The 24,703-nt window shown below is 41.8% G+C and overlaps 1 protein-coding gene across 1 annotated transcript in view; it reads right to left on the bottom strand.

The window, feature by feature from the left end:
• LOC111980022 (unconventional myosin-Vb) overlaps positions 1-24,703 on the bottom strand; it is an 86,643-nt gene that overhangs the window by 39,058 nt on the left and 22,882 nt on the right. The window contains exons 2-16 of the mRNA XM_070449755.1: positions 22,259-22,369; positions 21,434-21,605; positions 18,771-18,915; positions 18,052-18,208; positions 16,318-16,461; positions 15,465-15,546; positions 15,149-15,256; positions 14,864-14,973; positions 14,467-14,732; positions 10,337-10,418; positions 7,485-7,625; positions 6,843-6,965; positions 3,215-3,298; positions 1,305-1,314; positions 893-1,050 (exon numbers count right to left, since the gene is read on the bottom strand). Coding sequence (XP_070305856.1) covers positions 893-1,050; positions 1,305-1,314; positions 3,215-3,298; positions 6,843-6,965; positions 7,485-7,625; positions 10,337-10,418; positions 14,467-14,732; positions 14,864-14,973; positions 15,149-15,256; positions 15,465-15,546; positions 16,318-16,461; positions 18,052-18,208; positions 18,771-18,915; positions 21,434-21,605; positions 22,259-22,369 — 1,893 coding nt within the window. The remainder of the gene's footprint in view (positions 1-892; positions 1,051-1,304; positions 1,315-3,214; positions 3,299-6,842; positions 6,966-7,484; positions 7,626-10,336; positions 10,419-14,466; positions 14,733-14,863; positions 14,974-15,148; positions 15,257-15,464; positions 15,547-16,317; positions 16,462-18,051; positions 18,209-18,770; positions 18,916-21,433; positions 21,606-22,258; positions 22,370-24,703) is intronic.

The following is a 24,703-nucleotide window of genomic DNA, read 5'->3' as shown; positions in this document are numbered from 1 at the left end:
AAGAGGAACAGAGGATGAGAAGTACTGCAGGGAGCTGCGGAACTACAGTAAACAAACAGAGGACAGAGGATGAGAAGTACTGCAGGGAGCTGCGGAACTACAGTAAACAAACAGAGGAGCAGAGGATGAGAAGTACTGCGGGGAGCTGCGGAACTACAAGTAAAAACAGAGGAGCAGAGGATGAGAAGTACTGCAGGGAGCTGCGGAACTACAGTAAACAAACAGAGGAAAGAGGATGAGAAGTACTGCAGGGAGCTGCGGACTACAGTAAACAAACAGAGGAACAGAGGATGAGAAGCTGCAGGGAGCTGCGGAACTACAGTAAACAAACAGAGGAGCAGAGGATGAGAAGTACTGCAGGGAGCTGCGGAACTACAGTAAACAAACAGAGGAGCAGAGGATGAGAAGTACTGCAGGGAGCTGCGGAACTACAGTAAACAAACAGAGGAGCAGAGGATGAGAAGTACTGCAGGAGCTGCGGAACTCCAGTAAACAAACAGAGGAGCAGAGGATGAGAAGTACTGCAGGGAGCTGCGGAACTACAGTAAACAAACAGAGGAGCAGGGATGAGAAGCTGCAGGGAGCTGCGGAACTAAGTAAACAAACAGAGGAGCAGAGGATGAGAAGCTGCAGGGAGCTACGGAACTACAGTAAACAAACACAGAAGGGGATGAGAATTGCCGCAAACGCAGAGTTAAACATCTACGATGGGGAAGTTCTTACTCCCCAAACATTTTCAAAATACAGACTTGTTATGTCATTGCTTTCTATTGAAAGGTTCAATCACTCTTTAGAAATGCACTATGACAATGGCACAGACAGACTCCTGCCCAAAGGCACGTTGATTGAACTCAGGCCTCATAGTGTCAGAGGGGTGCTAACTGGTGGCTACGGTTTTCCTGTGCTCCTTGTTGGGGACTTTGGGTGTTGGTTTGGACGCCCGCACGTTGACCCTGAGGACTTGTTGGAGGAAGATGTGGAATGCTGCTGTCTTTATTAGTTGAGGAGGAGTAAGGATCGGACCAAAACGCAGCGTGGTTTGAATACATACTTAATTTAATGAACGAAGACGAAGAACACTAGACAAACTATACAAAAACAACAAACGAACGTGAAGCTATAAATAAACAGTGCAGACACAGYCACCTGYCATAGACAATAACCCACAACCCACAATACAAAACAGGCTACCTAAATATGGTTCCCAATCAGAGACAACGCAAAACACCTGCCTCTGATTGAGAACCATATCAGGCCAAACACAGAAATAGACAAACCAGACATACAACATAGAATGCCCACACAGATCACACCCTGACCAACCAAAACATAAAACATACAAAGCAAACTATGGTCAGGGTGTGACAAGAACACTGATGAGACTACAGTAGTGAAGAGCATGGCTGGACGGAACGTCAATAAACCAGCGTTCAGTGTTCAATAAGGACCATTCTGTAATCACATCTCCTCAGCAGAACCAGTGAAGGGGACCAATCAAGCAGCAGCATCACATCTGATCATGACAGATAGAGGTGTATGCAGAGGGAATACTGATACTGGCACATTCATATTCCTGTCACAGATACGGCTGGTGTGAGGAGACTAATGATACAATCCAGTCCCACCAAACATACTGATAACTATTCTCTCATACTCCTCTCTGCCAAACTTGCCAAGAGTGTTTCATTCTGACATGAACATTAACGTTCTTCAGGACAATGTTTCCTTCATAGCTTTGTAAAAAAAGAAGCTCTCTGTAAGCTGGATTGTATTTATGGTCCTTCTATGAAGATTTGTGGAGATTCCTTGCTCCATCCTTCTCCTCAGGCTTGGGGCTTGAGTTAGCAGGGCTGTCAGGCTGTGAGATATTACAGTAATGGTCCACTGTGGAAAGTATTATCAGCTGGAGGAAGTTTCATGACCCTCACGAGTCCTCTAAGGCTCCACTCTGTTGACAGGTTTCTCTGTCACTGTCATCCTCAGCTAGATATGAGGGTTTAATGAGCTAGGGCCTCAGAGACAACTATGGTGCAAAACTCACACAAGAAAGATAACTGAAATGACAGGTATAGAGACAGAAATGCAGTACAGGATATTTTACAATATTGAGACTGCCCTCACCAGGGCTGGACCTATTATGTCTTCATCACTGCTTTTGTTTAGCAAACCTTGACTGCATCTAAAATGTATTTGTTCTATTCAGTCCTTCTGATACTCCTCCGTGCTGTTCAACAGAGCTTGGTGTCTTTCTGATAGAAAATTGATTTGCTTCCACTGACAAGATGCTTTTAGACAGAACATGAAATATGAAATCTCTCCTTGCCTCTCAATATTCCCTCTCATTTACATGCTCTTAATGGCTGTTTCATTAGTAATGCTGAGGAGAGGACATTAGGAGAGAGGAAGTCAAGATGGAAGAAAGTGAAAGGGCAGAATACAAACAAACCAGATGAAGGGAACTAAAGTTGGTATTTGTCCCAAAGAGAGTGAGTGGCAGTGGGATTGTGAAAGTTAACTGAAATTAACTGAACTCAAATGACTGAGAAAGCCAATGCACACTTGGTTTATATCGCAAAGGTCATGCAGAGAACATGTGCTGAAGTTACGTTCCAATCCAGCAGTTTGAGTTTGGCTTGGAGAGGCAGGAGTCAGAGGACCTCCAGAAAGAGTGTGTGTGTGTCTATGTGTGTTGTGATTGTGACAGTTCATCTGCAATATAGTAGAATGTTGATATGACTGCTTAATTAACATTAATGTATTTCAAATTAGAATGTAAAGCAGGATTTAAAACTGTAGGATTCATGTGAAGTGTTGACAAGTTGTCAGCCTGGCTTTAAACAACAACTCTATCTGATAGGAGCTATACTTCCCAGAATAGGAACCTGTGAAACGCTTTCAACTTGACACTTTCTAAATCATGTAACTTTTTTGCATAGTTTCACTCTGTCCCAAAACTGAAGCCTCTTTAAGCAGTAAACTCATTTGGTAAAAGCTTTACAGCGCTGCTTTTCTAAGAAAGAAGTCCATAAATGCAGTAAAAGCCAAAGGGTTGGATGTTAAATCAGGTAAAGCTTAAAAATAGACATCTTTCTCCAGTTAAGTGGGCAGTGTGTTTAGTGTGAGAGGTGTCCACTATATGATATAGGAAATAAGCAGGAGTATTATTATGGCTGTGAAATTGTGCTCGTGGCTTAATGATATTATTCTCTCTCACCTTGCTGGCCTTCAGAATGTTAATCTGTTCCTCGTAGACAGTGTCTCTGTTCTTCTCCAGGAACCCGTCACACTGGTACTCAACCTGCCAGGGACAGAGGTAGACATAATGGACTGCACTTATAGAAATATACAGTACATCTAAATACACTGACAACTAAATAAGCAAACATTTAATCAACTATGGTAATTACAGTGCCTTCAAAAAGTATTCATACCCCTGACTTATTTCACATTTTGTTGTGTTACAGCATGAATTCAAAATTGATCAAATACTTTTTTCCCCCTCACCCATCTGCACACAATACCCCATAATGACAAAGTGAAAACTTGTTTTTAGAAATGTTTGCAAATGTATTGAAAATTAAATACAGAAATATCTCATTTACATAAGTATTCACACCCCTGAGTCAATAGATGTTAGAATAATCTCTGGCAGTGATTACAGCTGTGAGTTTTTCTGGGTAAGTCTAAGAGCTTTAATCACCTGGATTGTACAATATTTGCACATTATTATTTTTTTAATTCATCAAAAAAGCTCTGTCAAGTTGGTTGTTGACAATAGCTGGACAGCCATTTTCAAGTCTTGCCATAGATTTTCAAGTTTTAGGTTATGTTCCTGCTGAAAGGTGAATTTGTCTCTCAGTGTCTGTTGAAAAGCAAACTGAATTAGATTTTCCTCTAGGACTGTGCCTGAGCTTAGCTCTATTCCGTTTCTTTTTATCCCCAAAAACTCCCTAGTCCTTGCCAATGACAAGCATACCCATAACATGATGCAGCATAACATGATGCAGCCACCACCATACTTGAAAATGTGTACTCAGGGATGTGTTGTGTTGGATTTGCCCCAAACATATTCAGCACATGAAAAGGCATTTCTTTGCCATTTTTTTTGTTGCAGTTTTACTTTAGTGCCTTATTGCAAACAGGAGGCATGTTTTGGAATATTTTTATTCTGTACACTGTACATTTAGGTTAGTATTGTGGAGTAACTACAATGTTGTTGATCCATCCTCAGTTTTATATCACAGCCATTAAACTCTGTAACTGTTTTAAAGTCACCATTGGCCTCATGGTGAAATCCCTGAGCAGTTTCCTTACTCTCTGGCAACTGAGTTAGTGACTGGGTGTGTTGATATACCATACAAAGTGTAAATAATAACTTAACCATGCCCAAAGGGATATTCGATGTCTGCTTTTTTATTTTTTACCCATCTACCAATAGAGCCCCTTTGTGAGGCATTGGAAAACACTATTATTGCACACAGAGTGAGTCCATGCAACTTATTTTGTGACTTTTGAAGCACATTTTTACTCCTGAACTTATTTAGGCTTGACATAACAAAGGGATTGAACACTTTTTGACTCAAGAAATATCAGGTTTTAAATTGTAATTAATTTGTAAACATTTCTAAAAACATAATTCCACTTTGACATTATGGAGTATTATATGTAGGCCAGTGACACAAAATCAACATTTAATCCATATTAAATTCAGGCTGTAACACAACAAAACGTGGAAATAGTGAAGGCGTGTGAATACTTTCTGAAGGCACCATATGTTCAATTATGGACTCTGGATAGTTGTTGGGTCAAATCGCAAAAGAGCCACACAATCCTGCTGTTGTGCCCTTCAGCAAGCCACTTACAGGAACTGTAATTGCTTAACTAACTAAACAACCAGCTGTATATCAAATTATTTAATGTATGATGCAGTTTAAACAGAAGCATTTGCTGAGAACAGAAAGTTATGAACCAGATTAGTTCATATTCTGAGTTTATGAAAGTGTTCAGTCAGATGTTGAGTAACATGGGGAAATGAGTGCAGGCATTGATTGGAAGGAGATCCCTCTCAGTCAGAGTCTATCGTCGTTCCCATTTGTCTGTCCATCAGCAGCCCCAGCCTCCAGGCCAGTCTGGTCTAACACTTTACCCTAGCTCTCTCCTCTTTCTCACAGATAGGGTTGCAGGTTGTTCTCATTATACCAGATGTGAGATAGAAAGAGCAGTGAGTGAATGTAGGTCCTACACGTTTTCACTTGGAGAGGGAGTTAGATGAAGAGAAACACCCTAAGGGAATCGGTTTAACGCCATCTTAACAGAGGAGAGCTGGGGGCATCCTCTCTACATTAACAGGACTCTCATATACCTTGTTTGTCATGGAAATTACCATGTTAAATAAAGGACAACGCTATGGCTGCCTGCCTTTCATCTATTTACACGACCCACATTTGGCATCAGACACACAGGCAGCACTTCACTGGGGAAGTCTGTATTTAAAGTGCTAGCTCCTCTAAGTAGGAGCTAGTGTTGCTCTTTGAGTTAATTAGAGCTTGTGTGATAATGAGGAGTGGAGAGGACACTGAGCTCACTCACACCAACACTATACAGTACTCACACCAACACTATATTACACCAACACTATACAGTAATCACACCAACACTATACAGTACTCACACCAACACTATACTCACACCAACACTATACAGTACTCACACCAACACTATACAGTAATCACACCAACACTATATTACACCAACACTATACAGTACTCACACCCACGCTATACAGTACTCACACCCACGCTATACAGTACTCACACCCACACTATACAGTACTCACACCCACACTATACTCACACCAACACTGAAGCAGTTTGGTTTAAATACGTTACCTTGCTTAAAGGTTCAATCTGCAGTTGAAACAATAACAAACCGCCACGCCGCCACTGATTTGGTAAATAACTCAGGATGGGGCTGGAGAAATGTAATCACTCTCAGATTAATAGACAGAGCTATGGATGCAAGGACTGGCCATCCATGAGATTGGATGTTCTAGTTTTAACCATGTTTTGACGCAATACAGTGTTAACAATTGCATTGTTTACAAACAAAGGGATAAACAAGCTTCTATTTTGGGTTCTGATGGGGTAAGACAGTTGGACTAAGCTCATGAGGCATGTATAAATTATACTCTTCAAGAATCAATGGGTATATATCATGTTTTTTTATTTTTTATATATATATATTTTTAATTTTCTCCCCTTTTCTCCCCAATTTTCGTGGTATCCAATCGCTAGTAATTACTATCTTGTCTCATCGCTACAACTCCCGTACGGGCTCGGGAGAGACGAAGGTCGAAAGCCACGCGTCCTCCGAAGCACAACCCAACCAAGCCGCACTGCTTCTTAACACAGCGCGCCTCCAACCCGGAAGCCAGCCGCACCAATGTGTTGGAGGAAACACCGTGCACCTGGCCCCCTTGGTTAGCGCGCACTGCGCCCGGCCCGCCACAGGAGTCGCTGGAGCGCGATGAGACAAGGATATCCCTACCGGCCAAACCCTCCCTAACCCGGACGACGCTAGCCCAATTGTGTGTCGCCCCACGGACCTCCCGGTCGCGGCCGGCTGCGACAGAGCCTGGGCGCGAACCCAGAGACTCTGGTGGCGCAGCTAGCACTGCGATGCAGTGCCCTAGACCACTGCGCCAATATATCATGAATTTAAAAGTAAAAAATGGATGTAGCAATCGCAGATTGCCCGTTTAAGGCCAATGATGACCTCAACCAACAACCTTGGGGTCATCAAATGTCACCTAACTGAAGAGCCATACATACAGGTCTACCCACCTTATCAGCAAAGTGAATGACAATGAAAGATGTGTTGGACATCCGTGGTTTCTGGAAATGGACGCTGCTTGAAAGGCGATCGTACAGCTTCTGGCACCAGTTCTGATCTGTCCCTTTTGGCACCTGTAGCAGCAGCGGGTGGAGGAAAAGAAGGAAAGAGATAGAGATGATATAAAACCATGGAGGAAACCAAAACGTTCTACCCACGTTATTTGTGCTCAGAATCCTCATTATTTTGAGGTTGTCCCAAATTATCATCAATAACTTCAAAGGGCTGGGGGATGAGACAGGATGAGTGAAATAAATAAGTAATCTGTTTTGTTCCAAAGGCCTTAACTCATAAAGATCTGGATGCAGGCAGGGGAAACAGAAGCAGGCCACGATGTGTACATTACAGCAGGATGAATCCCATTAACTGAGGCAAGAGGTTTAAAATGCTGGGATCAGCAGTACGCTTTGCTCTGCTCCCCACTTCAACACCTGAGAGTACTTAAGTGCACCCTGCACTATAACTCCTCCCATGGCCAAATGTCCCTATAAACCTCCCCACTAATAAGTTAAGAACTATGTACTCTGGAGCTCTGGAGTAAAGACAGTGTTGATTTAGGACTAAGACAATATATGTAAGACAGGGTGCTCCACCTTGCACTCCTCATCCAGCAGGTCCAGGATGCCCAGCTTGGCCTCTATGACATCGATACAAGGCTGGTTGTCATAGAAGTCGATGAGCGTCCAGGGGATCTGCTCCTTCATGTACTCCTCCTGCTCTAGCTTGAACACATGCTGAGGACACAGAGGAGACAACTACACAGTCAGCTAAAGCACAGCAGGTTATCAGACTAAGTCATGAATTATTTCACTTCAATAAATACATGTTGAGTCATGAGGTTAACAGCGACAAGTTCTCACGTCTCCTCTACAGAACATTGGAAACTAAGGTAAAAGGTAGGTAGACAGAGTCATTAGAACATTTATTTTGTTACTGTCCATATGTAGCTTGTTTTTGGTCACAGGTCCAGGAATGGCTGAAGAATTGCAACATTTATCTGGAGCTAACTCTGCAGATAGCACTACTGGGTGATTTGAAGTCATAGTCAAATCGATGAATAATATAATTATACTTTAAGCAAAACATTTTAACTTTAACTTACAATCTGTAGAAGCTATGAGAATAGAAAGGTTCAGAACTTTTGTGAAATATCACAGCACAGACAAAAAATATATGGCAAATAGAAATCCAATATGGATGGTGTTAAGAGATAGATGGGAGGGGTTGAATGGAGTTGAAGGGTGGGAATAATAACAAGATAACTAATGTAAAATATACTGTGTCTGTAAAATGTAAATGGATTCAGAACCTTTGTAAAACAGCACAGTTAAAAATATATGTCAAAAAGAAATCAAACTGGGTGGACATCAGAAATAGATGGGAGAGGTTGAGGGTTGAGGAAGAACAGGTCTAAAAACAAACAAAATATAACTATTGTAAAATAAATTGTCCGTCAAATGTATATAGTATGTATTACCTGGAAGTAGAAGCCTAAGTGGTGTTGTTAATTAGTTTACTCCAATTAGGGGAGAAGTGGTAGGGTTAGTGGAAAATAATCAAGGAAAATATATTTATATATAATATATATATACACACAGGTATTTTATTAGGATCCCCATTAGCTGTTGCAAAAGCAGCAGCTACTCTTCCTGGGGTCCACACAAAACACATTCATATGCACACACACACACACACACATTAGAGGTCGACCAATTAATCGGAATGGCTGATTAATTAGGGCCGATTTCAAGTTTTCATAACAAATCGGTAATCTGCATTTTTGGACACCGATTATGGCCGATTACATTGCACTCCACAAGGAGACTGCATGGCAGGCTGACTACCTGTTACGTGAGTGCAGCAAGGAGCCAAGGTAAGTTTATTTTAACTAGGGAAATTGTGTCACTTCTCTTGCGTTCTGTGCAACAGAGTCAGGGTATATGCAGCAGTTTGGGTCGCCTGGCTCGTTGCGAACTGTGTGAAGACCATTTCTTCGCTAACAAAGACAGTAATTAATTTGCCAGAATTGTACATAATTATGACATAACATTGAAGGTTGTGCAATGTAACAGCAATATTTAGACTTAAGGATGCCACCGTTAGATAAAATACGGAACAGTTCCGTATTTCACTGAAAGAATAAACGTTTTGTTTTCGAAATGATCGTTTCTGGATTTGACCATATTAATGACCTAAGGCTCGTATTTCTGTGTGTTATTATATTATAATTAAGTCTATGATTTGATATAGCAGTCTGACTGAGCGGTGGTAGGCAGCAGCAGGCTCGTAAGCATTCATTCAAACAGCACTTTCCGGCATTTGCCAGCAGCTCTTCGCTGTGCTTCAAGCATTGCGCTGTTTATGACTTCAAGCCTATCAACTCCTGAGATTAGGCTGGCAATACTAAAGTACCTATTAGAACATCCAATAGTCAAAGGTATATGAAATACAAATGGTAGAGAGAGAAATAGTCCCATAATAACTACAACCTAAAACTTCTTACTTGGGAATATTGAAGACTCATGTTAAAAGGAACCACCAGCTTTCATATGTTCTGAGCAAGGAACCTAAACGTTAGCTTTTTTACATGGCTCATATTGGACTTTTACTTTCTTCTCCAACACTTTGTTTCATTATTTATTTGAGACTAAATTGATTTTATTTATGTATTATGTTAAAGTAAGTGTTCATTCAGTATTGTTGTAATTGTCATTATTACAAATATATATATATATATATATATATATATATATATATATATATATATATATATAAAAATCGGGCGATTAATCGGTATCGGCTTTTTTGGTCCTCCAAAAATCGGTATCGGCGTTGAAAAATCATAATCGGTCGACCTCTACACACACACACATATATATATATTTATATAAAAACACATACATATATACACACATATACAGTTGAAGTCGGAAATGTACATACACCTTAGCCAAATACATTTAAAGTCAGTTTTTCACAATTCCTGACATTTAATCCAAGTAAAAATTCCCTGTCTTAGGTCAGTTAGGATCACCACTTTATTTTAAGAATGTGAAATGTCAGAATAATAGTAGAGAGAATGATTTATTTAAACTTTTATTTCTTTCATCACATTCCCAGTGGGTCAGAAATGTACATACACTCAATTAGTATTTGGGAGCATTGCCTTTAAATTGTTTAACTTGGGTCAAGTGTTTCGGGTAGCCTTCCGAAAGAGTCCCACAATAAGTTGGGTGAATTTTGTCCCATTCCGCCTGACAGAGCTGGTGTCTAAACTGGTACTGTATATTTACAAAAACATATATGGGGGATTGGAAATGATGCAGACAATTACATTTATGGAAGCTACAATCTATCTGCAATATCAAAGCTGATCTACCCCCCCCCAAAAAAAATCTAAGTAAAAACGGTAGGTAGCTAGATTACAATATAGTCTCAAACTCACCTGGTTGAACTGCTGCTGAAGTTTCTCATTGGCGTAGTTGATGCAGAACTGCTCAAAGCTGTTTATTTCAAAGGTCTCAAATCTGTTCAGATGAAGAGAAAACATTCAAGTGATTAATGAGTCAGAAGTCTCTGGTCTCCTGTCATCCTGTGTTGTGGATATAGTGATTCTCAAATCTAGGGCCGAGAGGAAAACTGCACCAAACAATCAACACGCATTCAAGGCTAGAGTTGTCATTCAAATCCAGGACTTCAGGACTGAGATGTTTATTGATCCTACGTATGTAGGGAGGTGAATAATCTGTCAATGTGCCCTTGAGCAAGGCACTTCACCTTAACTGCTCCTATAAGCCGCTCTGGATAAGAGCATCCGCTAAATGACTAAAATGTAAATGTAAATGTATGCCTGATGTGATAGCTGAAAATACAATGCTGAATAGACAGAGGCCATGGAAAACTGGTCTTCTGAGTCACTGCTTGTGAAAAGCATGTAAAATAGTGACCAGGCTGCTGTATCTGCTGAATGTCTTATTTGGGGAGAGGTTTCCACTGTAGCTCCACTGGCTTCCAGTTGAAGCTCGCATCCGCTACAAACCAGGCTTTTCTTACGGAGCCTGCAGGGTGAGAACGCACCTCCGTACCTTCAGGCTCTGATCAGCCCTACACCCAAACAAGGCACTGCGTTCATCCACCTCTGGCCTGCTCGCCTCCCTACCTCTGAGGAAGTACAGTTCCCGCTCAGCCCAGTCAAACAGTTCGCTGCTCTGGCACCCCAATGGTGGAACAAACTCCCTCACGACGCCAGGTCAGCGGAGTCAATCACCACCTTCCGGAGACACCTGAAACCCCACCTCTTTAAGGAATACCTAGGATAGGATAAAGTAATCCTTCTAACCCCCCCCCTTAAAAGAGTTAGATGCACTATTGTAAAGTGGTTGTTCCACTGGATATCATAAGGTGAATGCACCAATTTGTAAGTCGCTCTGGATAAGAGCGTCTGCTAAATGACTTAAATGTAAATGTAAATATTATGCCTAATTCTGTAAAAAACATGTATATTTTTCTATATAGGTTATCTAAGCACCCTCATAACTTATTAATTTGCTATTTAATTAATAATGCACATTGATTAAGAACCTTTATGACTTTTATGGAGTTTAGTACAAAGGACACACTGGTAAATAGACCGTAAACCAAGAATTAAAGCAATTTTAGTATTTTATGAAGTCTAGCAACCTTGCCAGCAGGCATTCCAGCTAAAATGGTTAGACAAGTTACTTACTTGATTGATAGCCTAAATGGCTTGTACTAGTTACAAGGTTGGGAGATTGGGAACTTATCTAGCTGGCTAGCTTAAGCAACTTTAAAAAATTGGTAGGTGGCTAGCAGTGGCGATTTTAGCATGTAAATCTTGGTGGGCCAAAAAAAAAAAATAAAGTGGGATGCATGCCAGCAGAGCCAACACAAACATTAACAATATTTCGACGACTCATTGCGAGCTCACAGAACAGGGCTCCGGGCAGAGCCGAGCGGAAATGGAGGAAACCCCTCCCTGCGGACCTGGCACCTTTCACTCCCTCCTCTCTACATTCTCCTCTTCTGTCTCTGCTGCTAAAGCCAATTTCTACCACTCTAAATTCCAAGCATCTGCCTCTAACCCTAGGAAGCTCTTTGCCACCTTCTCCTCCCTCCTGAATCCTCCTCCCCCCTCCTCCCTCACTGCTGATGACTTCGTCAACCATTTTGAAAGAGAGGTCGACGACATCCGATCCTCGTTTGCTAAGTCAAACGACACAGCTGGTTCTGCTCACACTGCCCTACCCTGTGCTTTGACCTCTTTCTCCCCTCTCTCTCCAGATGAAATCTCGCGTCTTGTGACGGCCGCCGCCCAACAACCTGCCCGCTTGACCCTATCCCTCTCTCTTCCCAGACCATTTCCGGAGACCTTCTCCCTTACCTCACCTCGCTCATCAACTCATCCTTGACCGCTGGCTACGTCCCTTCCGTCTTCAAGAGAGCGAGAGTTGCACCCCTTCTGAAAAAACCTACACTCGATCCTCCGATGTCAACAACTACAGACCAGTATCCCTTCTTTCTTTTCTCTCCAAAACTCTTGAACGTGCCCGTCTCTGCCAGCTCTCCTGCTATCTCTCTCAGAATGACCTTCTTGATCCAAATCAGTCAGGTTTCAAGACTAGTCATTCAACTGAGACTGCTCTTCTGCTGTGTCACGGAGCGCTCCGCACTGCTAAAGCTAACTCTCTCTCCTCTGCTCTCATCCTTCTAGACCTATCGGCTGCCTTTGATACTGTGAACCATCAGATCCCCTCTCCACCCCTTCCGAGCTGGCATCTCCGGCGCGCCCACGCTTGGATTGCGTCCTACCTGACAGGTCGCTCCACCAGGTGGCGTGGCGAGAATCTGTCTCCGCACCACGTGCTCTCACCACTGGTGTCCCCAGGGCTCTGTTCTAGGCCCTCTCCTATTCTCGCTATACACCAAGTCACTTGGCTCTGTCATATCCTCACATGGTCTCTCCTATCATGCTATGCAGCAGACACACAAAATTAATCTTCTCCTTTCCCCCTCTGATAACCAGGGTGAATCGCATCTCTGCATGTCTGGCAACATATCAGTGTGGATGACGGATCACCACCTCAAGCTGAACCTCGGCAAGACGGAGCTGCTCTTCCTCCCCGGAAGGAGACTGCCCGTTCCATGATCTCGCCATCACGTTGACAACTCCATTGTGTCCTCCTCCCAGAGTGCTAAGAACCTTGGCGTGATCCTGGACAACACCCTGTCGGTCTCAACTAACATCAAGGCGGTGACCCGTTCCTGTAGGTTCATGCTCTACAACATTCGCAGAGTACGACCCTGCCTCACACAGGAAGCGGCGCAGGTCCTAATCCAGGCACTTGTCATCTCCCGTCTGGATTACTGCAACTCGCTGTTGGCTGGGCTCCTGCCTGTGCCATTAAACCCCTACAACTCATCCAGAACGCCGCAGCCCGTCTGGTTTCAACTTCCCAAGTTCTCTCACGTCACCCGCCTCCCCCGCTCTCTCCACTGGCTTCCAGTTGAAGCTCGCATCCGCTACAAGACCATGGTGCTTGCCTACGGAGCTGTGAGGGGAACGGCACCTCCGTACCTTCAGGCTCTGATCAGGCCCTACACCCAAACAAGGGCAATGCGTTCATCCACCTCTGGCCTGCTCGCCTCCCTACCTCTGAGGAAGTACAGTTCCCGCTCAGCCCATCAAAACTGTTCGCTGCTCTGGCACCCCAATGGGAACAAACTCCCTCACGACGCCAGGTCAGCGGGAGTCAATCACCACCTCCGGAGACACCTGAAACCCCACCTCTTTAAGGAATACCTAGGATAGGATAAAGTAATCCTTTTAACCCCCCCCCCCCCCCCCTAAAATTAGATGCACTATTGTAAAGTGGTTGTTCCACTGGATATCATAAGGTGAATGCACCAATTTGTAAGTCGCTCTGGATAAGAGCGTCTGCTAAATGACTTAAATGTAAATGTAAATGTAGCTCAGTATCTCTCCCCTCCCTGCCCCAGCAGCCAGCCTTATCAATAATCTAACCCACAGCAAGGAACCAATTAGGCCTTCAGTCAGACAGGGTCAAGGAGAGGAAGAGCGCAGCTCCCCCAGTCAATATGGTTCTATACACTTAGAATACTGTAATGAGAATATGCACTTAAAACACAGTGGATGGAGATATTTAGCTGGAGAAACGCAGAGCGCTCACACATATGCGTCGACACAGAGGCACATCTGCAGACTCGAGGGCACACACACACTGAGTAGTTATGAAATCTACTCATCAAATATCAAGCTTCTTCGTACCCTAGTACAAAGAACATGGTGTGACAGAACTGTGAGACAAAATTAAGAATGTGGGATTGAGATGATGTTGTTCTGTGTGCCTGCTGTCACAGTGTGTTAATTTACTGCAAGCCTGGGATTACTTTACCATTCACCATGGCTGAGATTTCATTCCTGGCGCTGGCAAGAAAATCAGTTCTCACACAGTCAAGTTTCTCTCACAATTCAAACCAACCCACTGTTGAGGTTTGTTTTCAGAGGTTTTGGGGAGCCCAGGTGGACAGTCTTACCCGTAGATGTCCAGAACACCAATGAAAGAGTGTTGTTTGGAGGAGGTGTGCAGAGACTTGTTGACGTACTCCACAATCCAGTCAAACATGTGGGCGTAGATGTGCTTGGCGAGTGCGTCGCGTGCATTAGCCGCCTGTTTGCGGGACATGTTCTTGACGTAGGTCTCTGACGTGGTAACCAGCTTCCTGTGACATAGCCAGTGCTCCATCTGCTCCAGCTCCACCCCCAGCAACTGGCAAAAATGCGCCAAGTGAGGGTCGTTCTTCTACAAACACACACACACATCTAATCAACAAATTAGGTATGAGGTATAGAGAAGATACATGGTTTGGGATTGTGATGTGGAACTAGAAACTCAAACAGAATTAAGATGGATAAGACTGGATAGTGACATACTAATATGTGGCAGGAGTCTCCGTCTCTCTCCGAGCAGATCTCCACGTTTCCCAGATGCAGGATGGAAGCTATGATTCTGAATATGCTGCTTTGATTGCTGTCGTTAACACCTGTCAAACAACCAGAGTAAGGTGCATGTTAACAGCTGTTCCATCGGGAGATGGAAAAATAACATGTTTCTATTTCTCTTTTGTGTGATTAGAACAAAATTCCAATCAGTCTTTACGCCTGTTCTAATGTAGATGTGTTGTTGCTTAGAACGTACCCATGCAGTCAGACACTTACCCAGTAACGTAAAGGCTTCTCTCGTCTTCTCAAAGTCCTCAGCATCATTAACCCCCTCAATGAAGATGTTCTCTCCTTGTGATGTGAAGATGAAGTCCTCTGCACTGGCTGAAAGCAGCCGTTAAGTAGCGATATACATTAATGTATAAGACCAGTGTTCTTATTAGGAGGCCTTGACAGGCATGATAGGCATTCCATTATTCTCTGAATCCTTTAGTATGAGAAATAATTGCCTCTAGTAAACATGACATAAAGAGAATAAATTGCTTATGAAACAGATAGATAGTGGAATATTGAATTAATCTGTGACACTTACTCAAGGCTAGGTCTTTGAACTCTGGCAAGCTAGCCGAGGCACACAGCTGGTAGAAGATGTGGTAATTCCTCTCATCCTCAGCCTAAAAAGCAGAAATATACTACAGATATTACATCACTTAAAGGACCAATGCAGCCATTTTTACCTCAATATTAAATAATTTCTGGGCAACAAGTAAATACTTTACTGTGATTGTTTTCAATTAAATTGTCAAAAAAGCAATTTCTCAAGCAAAAATGTTGCTACAACTGTCTGGGAGTGGTCTGAGCGAGGGTCCTAATTGGAGGAATCTAATGGGAGAGACATATAACCTAAAAAACTAGCTGTTATTGGCAGAAAGGAGGGCAAAATCACTTTGTTATTGGTCTATTAAATTATTCCACCTGGTGATGTCACCAGGGAGTCCAAAACATCATCCTTGCAAAACAAGCTGCAATTTCAGTCTTTTCCAACAGCTCTTCCAATAAAAGGACATTATCAGAATTTTCACAATTTCACAGTATTATTTCAACCTGTGGAAATATATATAATACACAGGAAAATCATATTTTCATAATCAAATATCATTATGAATTTATCAAAGTACTTAAAAAAAAAAAATGAATAGAGCTACAAGATTAAATTACAGCCCGGGGGAACTCCTGATCTAACAAAACTACCCAAGTCTTTCATTCACTCAGAATATATTATTGATAAAGAGTTAACGAGGCCTGGAAAAATGTGTCAAGTTAGGGCTTAATCAAATGCTTATTTAAACTAAGGAAAGTAAATGTGAAGGAAGCATGGACTTGCAGTAGTAATACAGAGTGAAACTAATTTCTTCCCAGACTGAACAACATGGAGTTACACGTACCTGAAAGACTACCCTTGACTTCTCCAGCAGATACGTGCGCATGTTGGCTCCTATGATGTGATAACTCCTGTCAAAACCAATCTGGATGTACTTCCCAAAACGACTGCTGTTGTCGTTGCGAGTGGTTTTCGCATTTCCAATAGCCTTTAAAGAGAAGAACGGAGCGGGAAAAAGTGTGAGAGTTTCAAAAGAAAATCTTCAAAAGAGATCAAAGGAAAATCATAACCACTGTAAAATATATATTTCTATCCTCTCATATTGTAATTCATACCACACAAAAAAACCTTTAGAGTCTCCTTACTGCTTGTAATATACCTTGACAGTCGTAATGCTCCTAATTCTGAGCTGTGACACCTGCCAAGATGGGGCTTGAGCCAGTCGGTCCTTGCATACAGATCAGTCCTGTTTCTGTTTCTTCACTCTGAGTCCATTACCAGCCTCACGTCAGCTAGATCAGACAGAAATGTCTGACCGCCCTTCTCCTGAACTTCCTGAACGACAGACTGAGAACTTTCTAGCTAGCAGCCTTTCCTGGTCTTATCGTTCCACACAAGCTGAGGGACTTTGCTGTTAGGAAGGTTTCTGCTGATTCAGAACACGAGAGGGTAATGGACTCCTGCTGTGCTTGCTTAGCTTCTTCACATACAGTTTTCAAAATGATTCCCCATACAAGTACTTTTCCGTAGCCTGAACTCTCCAAAGTTACAACTGAAGATGTGGAGTTCCTTATACTTTTTGTGTGCCGAGAAAGTTAACACGATCACGTTTTAACAAGAACCAACCTAATAGTGTTGCACGCTATACCAAAACTCCTGTACTTTTTCAATACTAGAACATGAAAAATGGTTCGGTACTAGAATTTGTGTTACTTTCGGTACTTTTGTCAAATGCGTCTCACGTTATATACGGATTGAGAGGATCGAGTCTGTCAAGTCATTTTTCTGAATCTTCTCAGGGGGGCCGTAGCTATCCAAGCTAATTGCGCTTGAAGCTGACCCAGCACGAGCCACTTTCGAGAACCAAGTGAGAGGACAGAGAGAAAATGCAGACAGCACAACTTATTCTAACAAAAACATCATACCTCCACACCCGCAGCTTGTTGACAAAACTGGCTGCAGAAGCGAACTATGGGAATACTTTGCTTACAGGTCAAATGAGGGCCAGCCCACCGAAACAACTAAGCAAAAGGTGCTAGAAAGGAGTGCAGTGCAAGGAAGGTTTAGCTCCAAAACAACATAAACAACTATTTTACACATAATATTTGCATTGTAACGTTATTCTACTAGCAACTAAATTTGAATACTTTTTTTGTGATGACATGAACATATATTCAGCATGACATTCATGTGAGCATTATAATAGGATTACAACCCAAAAGTAATGTGAAATGCGCTCATAAAACGTGACGATTTTCAATAGTTACCACAGCCACAACGTCAAAATTGGCAATATTATCGTAAAAAATCTCGAAAACAAAAATTATTTATTTTTAAGAGTTAGGCATAAGGTTAGCAGTGTGGTTAAGGTTAGAGTTAAGTTTAAAATAACATTTTAAGAAGAGACATTGTAGAAATAGTCTGGGTTTATGACCTTGTTATTATGGTAACTAGTAACAACCTGACTGGACAGCAATATACTTAGACAACTTCCGGTTTGCACTCGATTTCCCTTACTAATATGCCATATAGCTGGCCTGGGCTGGTCTACAGTATGGGATCATCAGCCCATCCTCACCTCCATGATGGGGCTGGAGGCCAGCACCTTCTCCTCAACATTGGTGTCGTTGGCCGACCCTCCCACAGTGGCGAAGAACCGCATGGCGTACTTAGCAGAGACGGTCTTCCCTGCCCCTGACTCCCCACTTACTATGATGGATTGGTTCCTCTCATCTCTACAGGAAGAAGGGATTGAGAAAGACATTGGAGAAATTTTGTAAGTTATTTACAGTTAAAAAGGTAACTGACCATCAGACAATATCAGATATTGCAATAACGCTACAGTAATACAGTGGATCAATCCTATAGTTGCACAATGCTAATCAACTCTGCATGATTGGAGTTGCCAGGACAATATAGCAGTGGGCCTTTACGTAGGCAGCGACTACAGCTTAATGTGGACATGGTATTGAGGAGGGTGACAGTTAATGTGGACCTGAGCACTGTTATTATCCACCCACACCTTCCATTGAAGACACCGTCTCTGCCTGGACTGCTTATTTAGACCCTCAGTCCCACACCAACACTAGCAAATTACATAGCAAATTGAATTAGGGGTCTAATCAAGTGCTTGATATGCAGCTATGTGCCACACAGTAACAAATCAATTACTTCCCAAAGCAGACTAATACATCAAATGTGCTTATGAAACGGGCAACTGTACCAGGTCTGATACAGTAACAGTATCCCGATCCTGTGTTATAACCAATTAGCTGTACCCAGAGGCTCATACAGCACCTGGCCATCTGCTTGTATGCCTCCTCAGCAACAGCAAAGATGTGTGGGTCCATGTCTCCCATGTTCTGCCCACTGTAGGCATTGATGACCTCCTCTCCATAGATCTGCAGCTGCTCGTAGGGGTTGATGGCCACCAGCACAATGCCTTTGGAGGGGAGATGGAGTGAGGGAAAGGAGGATAGAGAGAACAGTATAGCCAGTCAAGTAAAACGTTCAACTCTCTAAAATCACTATAACTCAACAGTGATACTGTAACCAGTAGTTACTTAATCCTATATTTAGTAATATATCTCATATATCCATGTGGATGTGTGTATTTGTGTGTCTCCGGGGGTTGGGATAAAGCAAAAAGACTAATCTCTGTTTGTCCTGTGACAAACAAACTAATCTTCTTATTTAGTTAATCCTATCATACTGTACGTACAGAACAAAATACTATTGTAATTAAAAACACATTGATAACAACCCTTAGTCGTTTTAACTACTACCTTTGATAGGTAAATACTACATAAACCATATCACAACATCTAGATGGCCAGAGGAATGTAGAATGTTCACCCAAGCATGCCCTGGCAGGGTTACTATGGGGACAGATCTCCCTAATAAAAGATGGTGGTGATATCTATGGCCAGTGTATACTCAACAGATTGTCTTTGCTCATTTCCTTTTGTCTGCTTTGTTTAGGATGAATTCCACACATGACTACAGAGCAATCATTGGTTGCTTTAGTCAATGGAACCCTAGTTGATTGGGGATTGGAAGGACAGGTTTGTAAAATTTGGGACAAGTCAACCAGTAAGGTCAATAAAAGCCTCAACCCTACATGGTGTATAATAGACCAGTTACACTAGTAAACATGGAGGACTTTGTAGCAAAAGGTCAGGCCAAGGGCTTTTAGAAGAGAAGCAACACAGGCCACATTGGATAAATCTAATTGATGTTAGTTGGCGCTGCATAAACCAGTGTAATAGATAGCAAGATAAGATTTGAAGACTTGGATCGATTCACCCCATCATATGTAGATTCACCCCATCATATGTACACTACCGTTCAAAAGATTGGGTGTCACTTAGAAATGTCCTTGTTTTCCATGAAAACTTACATGAAATTAGTTGCAAAATGAATAGGAAATATAGTCAAGACGTTGACAAGGTTATAAATAATGATTTTTAATTGAAATAATAATTGTGTCCTTCAAACTTTGCTTTCGTCAAAGAATCCTCCAATTGCATCAATTACAGCCTTGCAGACCTTTGGCATTCTAGTTGTCAATTTGTTGAGGTCATCTGAAGAGATTTCTCCCCATGCTTCCTGAAGCACCTCCCGCAAGTTGGAGTGGCTTGATGGGCACTTCTTACGTACCATACGGTCAAGCTGCTCCCACAGCTCAATAGGGTTGAGATCCGGTGACTGTGCTGGCCACTCCATTATAGACAGAATACCAGCTGACTGCTTCTTCCCTAAATAGTTCTTGCATAGTTTGGAGCTGTGCTTTGGGTCATTGTCTTGTTGTAGGAGGAAATTGGCTCCAATTAAGCACCATCCACAGGGTATGGCATGGTGCTGCAAAATGGAGTGGTAGCCTTCCTTTTTCCAAGAACCCTTTTACCCTGTACAAATCTCCCACTTTACCACCACCAAAGCACCCCCAGACCGTCACATTGCCTCCACCATGCTTGACAGATGGCGTCAAGCTCCCCTCCAGCATCTTTTAATTTTTTTCTGCGTCTCACGAATGTTCTTCTTTGTGATCTGAACACCTCAAACTTAGATTCGTCTGTCCATAACACCTTTTTTCCCAATCTTCCTCTGTCCAGTGTCTGTGTTCTTTTGCCCATCTTAATATTTGATTTTTATTGGCCAGTCTGAGATATGGCTTTTTCTTTGCAACTCTGCCTAGAAGGCCAGCATCCCGGAGTCGCCTCTTCACTGTTGATGTTGAGACTGGTGTTTTGCGGGTACTATTTAATGAAGCTGCCAGTTGAGGACTTGAGGCGTCTGTTTCTCAAATTAGACACTAATGTACTTGTCCTCTTGCTTAGTTGTGCACCGGGGCCTCCCACTCCTCTTTCTATTCTGGTTAGAGCCAGTTTCCGCTGTTCTGCGAAGGGAGTAGTACACAGCGTTGTACGAGATCTTCAGTTTCTTGGCAATTTCTCGCATGAAATAGCCTTAATTTCAAGAATAGATTGACGAGTTTCAGGAGAAAGTATGCTGATGCTCCAGATACTCAACTAGTCTAAAGAAGGCCAGTTTTATCGCTTCTTTAAATCAGAACAACAGTTTTCAGCTGTGCTAACATAATTGCAAGAGGGCTTTCTAATGATCAATTAGCCTTTTAAAATGATAAACTTGGATTAGCTTACACAACGTGCCATTGGAACACAGGAGTGATGGTTGCTGATAATGGGCCTCTGTAGATATTCCATAAAAAATCTGCCGTTTCCAGCTACAATAGTCATTTACAACATTAACAATGTCTACACTGTATTTCTGATCAATTTGATGTTATTTTAAATGGAGAAAAAATGTGCTTTTCTTTCAAAAACAAGGGCATTTCTAAGTGACCCCAAACTTCTGAACGGTACTGTAGATTCACCACATCGTATGTAGATTCACCCCATCGTATGTTGCCTGTTAAGAGAGGTGGTATAGAGACTTACCACAGTATGTGTAGATGTGATTGGACTCGGTGAAGCGCACTTTGAGGTTGTGCAGCACAGCAGGCTCGTGCAGGTAGCTGAGAGCTGTGAGGTCATTCTCCCCCACCAAGATATCAGGGTTCCGGAGGAAGGGAAGAGCGTTGTCTTTGGGTCCGATGCGGTATTCCAATGGCTGGGACAGATGTTCAAGCAAAAATGTCACAAAAAATTATTACAGCCAAGTGTTTGCACGTGTACCTGTTGTAAGAGTAAGACCCTTTTCCCTTTATCAGTTTAAATCATATTGCAGCACCATCCATAAGAATATTACAAATATTACAATCCACACAGCATATTGAATTACAGAGAAGAGAAATAAATAAAGAATTATGTTAAAGGATATGACGGCATCTAGGTGTGTATGAATCATACCTGACAATCCCACCCTGCGAGGAGTATTAAATAGGAATTGTGATCATGAGTAGGTATGTACTGGAATATACTGCTGCTACATGAGGTGATATGAAAATCTCATTATATGCTTACGTATTGAAATTACTCTTGGCACAGTGCACTGTAATTTAATAGCTGTATATTTTACTCTCAGAGTTTGCAGTTTTCCCTTAAAAAAACACAATTAATGATTTATGGCACTTAAGTTTATGAATGTGTCTGGGCACACACACACACATTAACTGCTTTAATACAGCATGATGTAAAACGCTAAATGTACAACAGCACAGCAAAATAGACTAAAGCATATTGAGTCTTGAGGCAAAGGCTATATTATCCAAAAAAGGATATGGATCTAATAACTGTGGTCTGATCCAGTGGGTAGTATATTACCGTTTCATCTTCAAGTTTGAGGTACAGGATGGGCTCTCCCTCCGTGTAGTCTTTGATGATCTCTGCAGCTCTCCACACATCCTCTGGGTCTGGGATCCACACCCGAGTGTACTGGAAAACAAGAACACATACAAATATATTTAATTTAACTAAATCAACTCATCAATTACTCTGATTATTGTTTGAACAGTTAGATAACATTCCTCCCCCATTTGCGTTTGCAAGCTAACTCTAGCTAGATAGCTGGCTAACGCTAGTTGGCATTTTTGTTGGGGGTACCAACTAGGCTAGCTAGCTAGTTACCATCTACAGAAAAGACTTGCCATGCAATCTGTTTCGTTTTTTGGTATTAGCTAGCACGCTATGTAGCTAGTTTCCTCACGTTGACTAGCTAGCTACCTAAAGCTGGAAAATATGCTATGGTCGCTACTCGCTAGCTATCTAACTACAGTAACGTTAGCTGGGGCCGATGGTCTTATCTTCCCTGAACCTTGTTCTCAGGGTATCCATACCCCAAGGGTATTAAGTGAGACATACCCAGGATGTTAAATTATGGCTGCAATCCCACTTACGGGATGATATGACAACAGCCAGTGAAAGTGCAGGGCGCCAAATTAAAATTAAAATTAAAATTCCTCAGACATACATGTGTCTTATACCATTTTAAAGGTAATCTTGTTGTTAATCCCACCAAAGTGTCCGATTTCAAATATGCTTTTCAGCGAAAGCACTACAAACGATTATGTTAGGTCATACCAAACCACAATAAGCACAGCCATTTTTCCAGCGAAAGATAGCAGTCACAAAAAGCAGAAATATAGCTAAAATGAATCACTAAACTTTCATGATCTTCATCAGATGACACTCATAGGACTTCATGTTACACAATACATGCATGTTTTGTTTGATAAAGTTCATATTTATATAAAAAAAATCTGAGTTTACATTGGCGCGTTACATTCACTAGTTCCAAAAACATCCAGTGATAGTGCATAGCCACATCGTTTCAACAGAAATACTCATCATAAATGTAGATGATAATACAAGTTATACACATGGAATTATAGATATACCTCTCCTTAATGCAACCGCTGTGTCAGATTTTTAAAAATAATTACAGAAAAAGCAAACCATGCAATAATCTGAGACGGAGCTCAGAACAATAGTAAAATTAGCCACCATGTTGGAGTCAACAGAAACCAGAAAATACATGATAAATGTTTCCTTACCTTTGATGAACTTCATCAGAATGCAGTCCTAGGAATCCCAGMTCCACAATAAATGCTTGATTTGTTCGATAATGTCCGTTATTTATGTCCAATTAGCTACTTTGGTTAGCGCGTTTGGTAAACAATTCCAAAGTCACAAAGTGCGTCCACTATAACGTGACGAAATGTCCAAAAGTTCCGTAACAGTCAGTAGAAACATGTCAAACGATGTATTGAATCAATCTTTAGAATGTTGTTAACATACATCTTGAATAACGTTCCAACAGGAAAAATCCAAACAGGAAGTGGAACTTCTCAGGTTTTTGCCTGCCATATGAGTTCTGTTATACTCACAGACATAATTCAAACAGTTTTAGAAACTTCAGAGTGTTTTCTATCCATTACTAATAATAATATGCATATATTAGCAACTATGACTGAGGAGCAGGCCGTTTACCTCTGTGCACCTTTCATCCAAGCTACTCAATACTGCCCCTGCAGCCATAAGAAGTTAACGAGCTAGCTGTGTCAACACAATCACTATTATTGTTAGCTGGATAATACAACAACTATCTAGCTATGCTTAGCTAGCTATATGCCTAAACTATAGAAGTCGTGATTTATGATAACTAGGGGCAATGTAAAGTGTTTATGCTAAATGGTCATACATTCTTCTTCTCTACCACAGATTACCACAAGGTCTCAGACTCTAGGATGGGAAAATACTTACAAGAAAGAAACAGATTGAGACAGTTGTCGATTTCCACTGTTACGTGTAATGTTAAAAAGGAAAGAAAAAAGACAATCCCATGTTTCTAAATTAGCTAGCTTTCTAGAGAAGGGTGCAATTGTGCCCCCCAATTCGGGGAGTTCCTGCATGTGATTATACACACCATTAGGCTACCACTAATTGCATTCTGAAAATACAACTATTCGTTTCAGAAAATTGAAAGAAATCACATGAAAGGAGGCATTATCAATTTCATTCAAGATCAGAACAATATTTTTGGTTTACTATTGCACTTCCACTCTCAGCACATACGTTTCACTTCACTGACGTTTAGGCCTATACTGGAGATGCAAATGATGGCAAAAATAAAAGCCATGGTCTGCTCAACAAATTATCCAAACAGTCCTCCTGACTTCCCATTCCTCAACAGATATGAAGCAGCCTTACTCCCTATTACTTTGTAGCAGTGCATTGTATGTGGGGGAAATAACAGACAAAAGAGAAAAG

The sequence above is a fragment of the Salvelinus sp. IW2-2015 genome, linkage group LG20, assembly GCF_002910315.2.
Source record: "Salvelinus sp. IW2-2015 linkage group LG20, ASM291031v2, whole genome shotgun sequence".
Taxonomy (NCBI): Eukaryota; Metazoa; Chordata; class Actinopteri; order Salmoniformes; family Salmonidae; genus Salvelinus; species Salvelinus sp. IW2-2015.
This window is presented reverse-complemented; position numbering and strand designations above follow the sequence as displayed.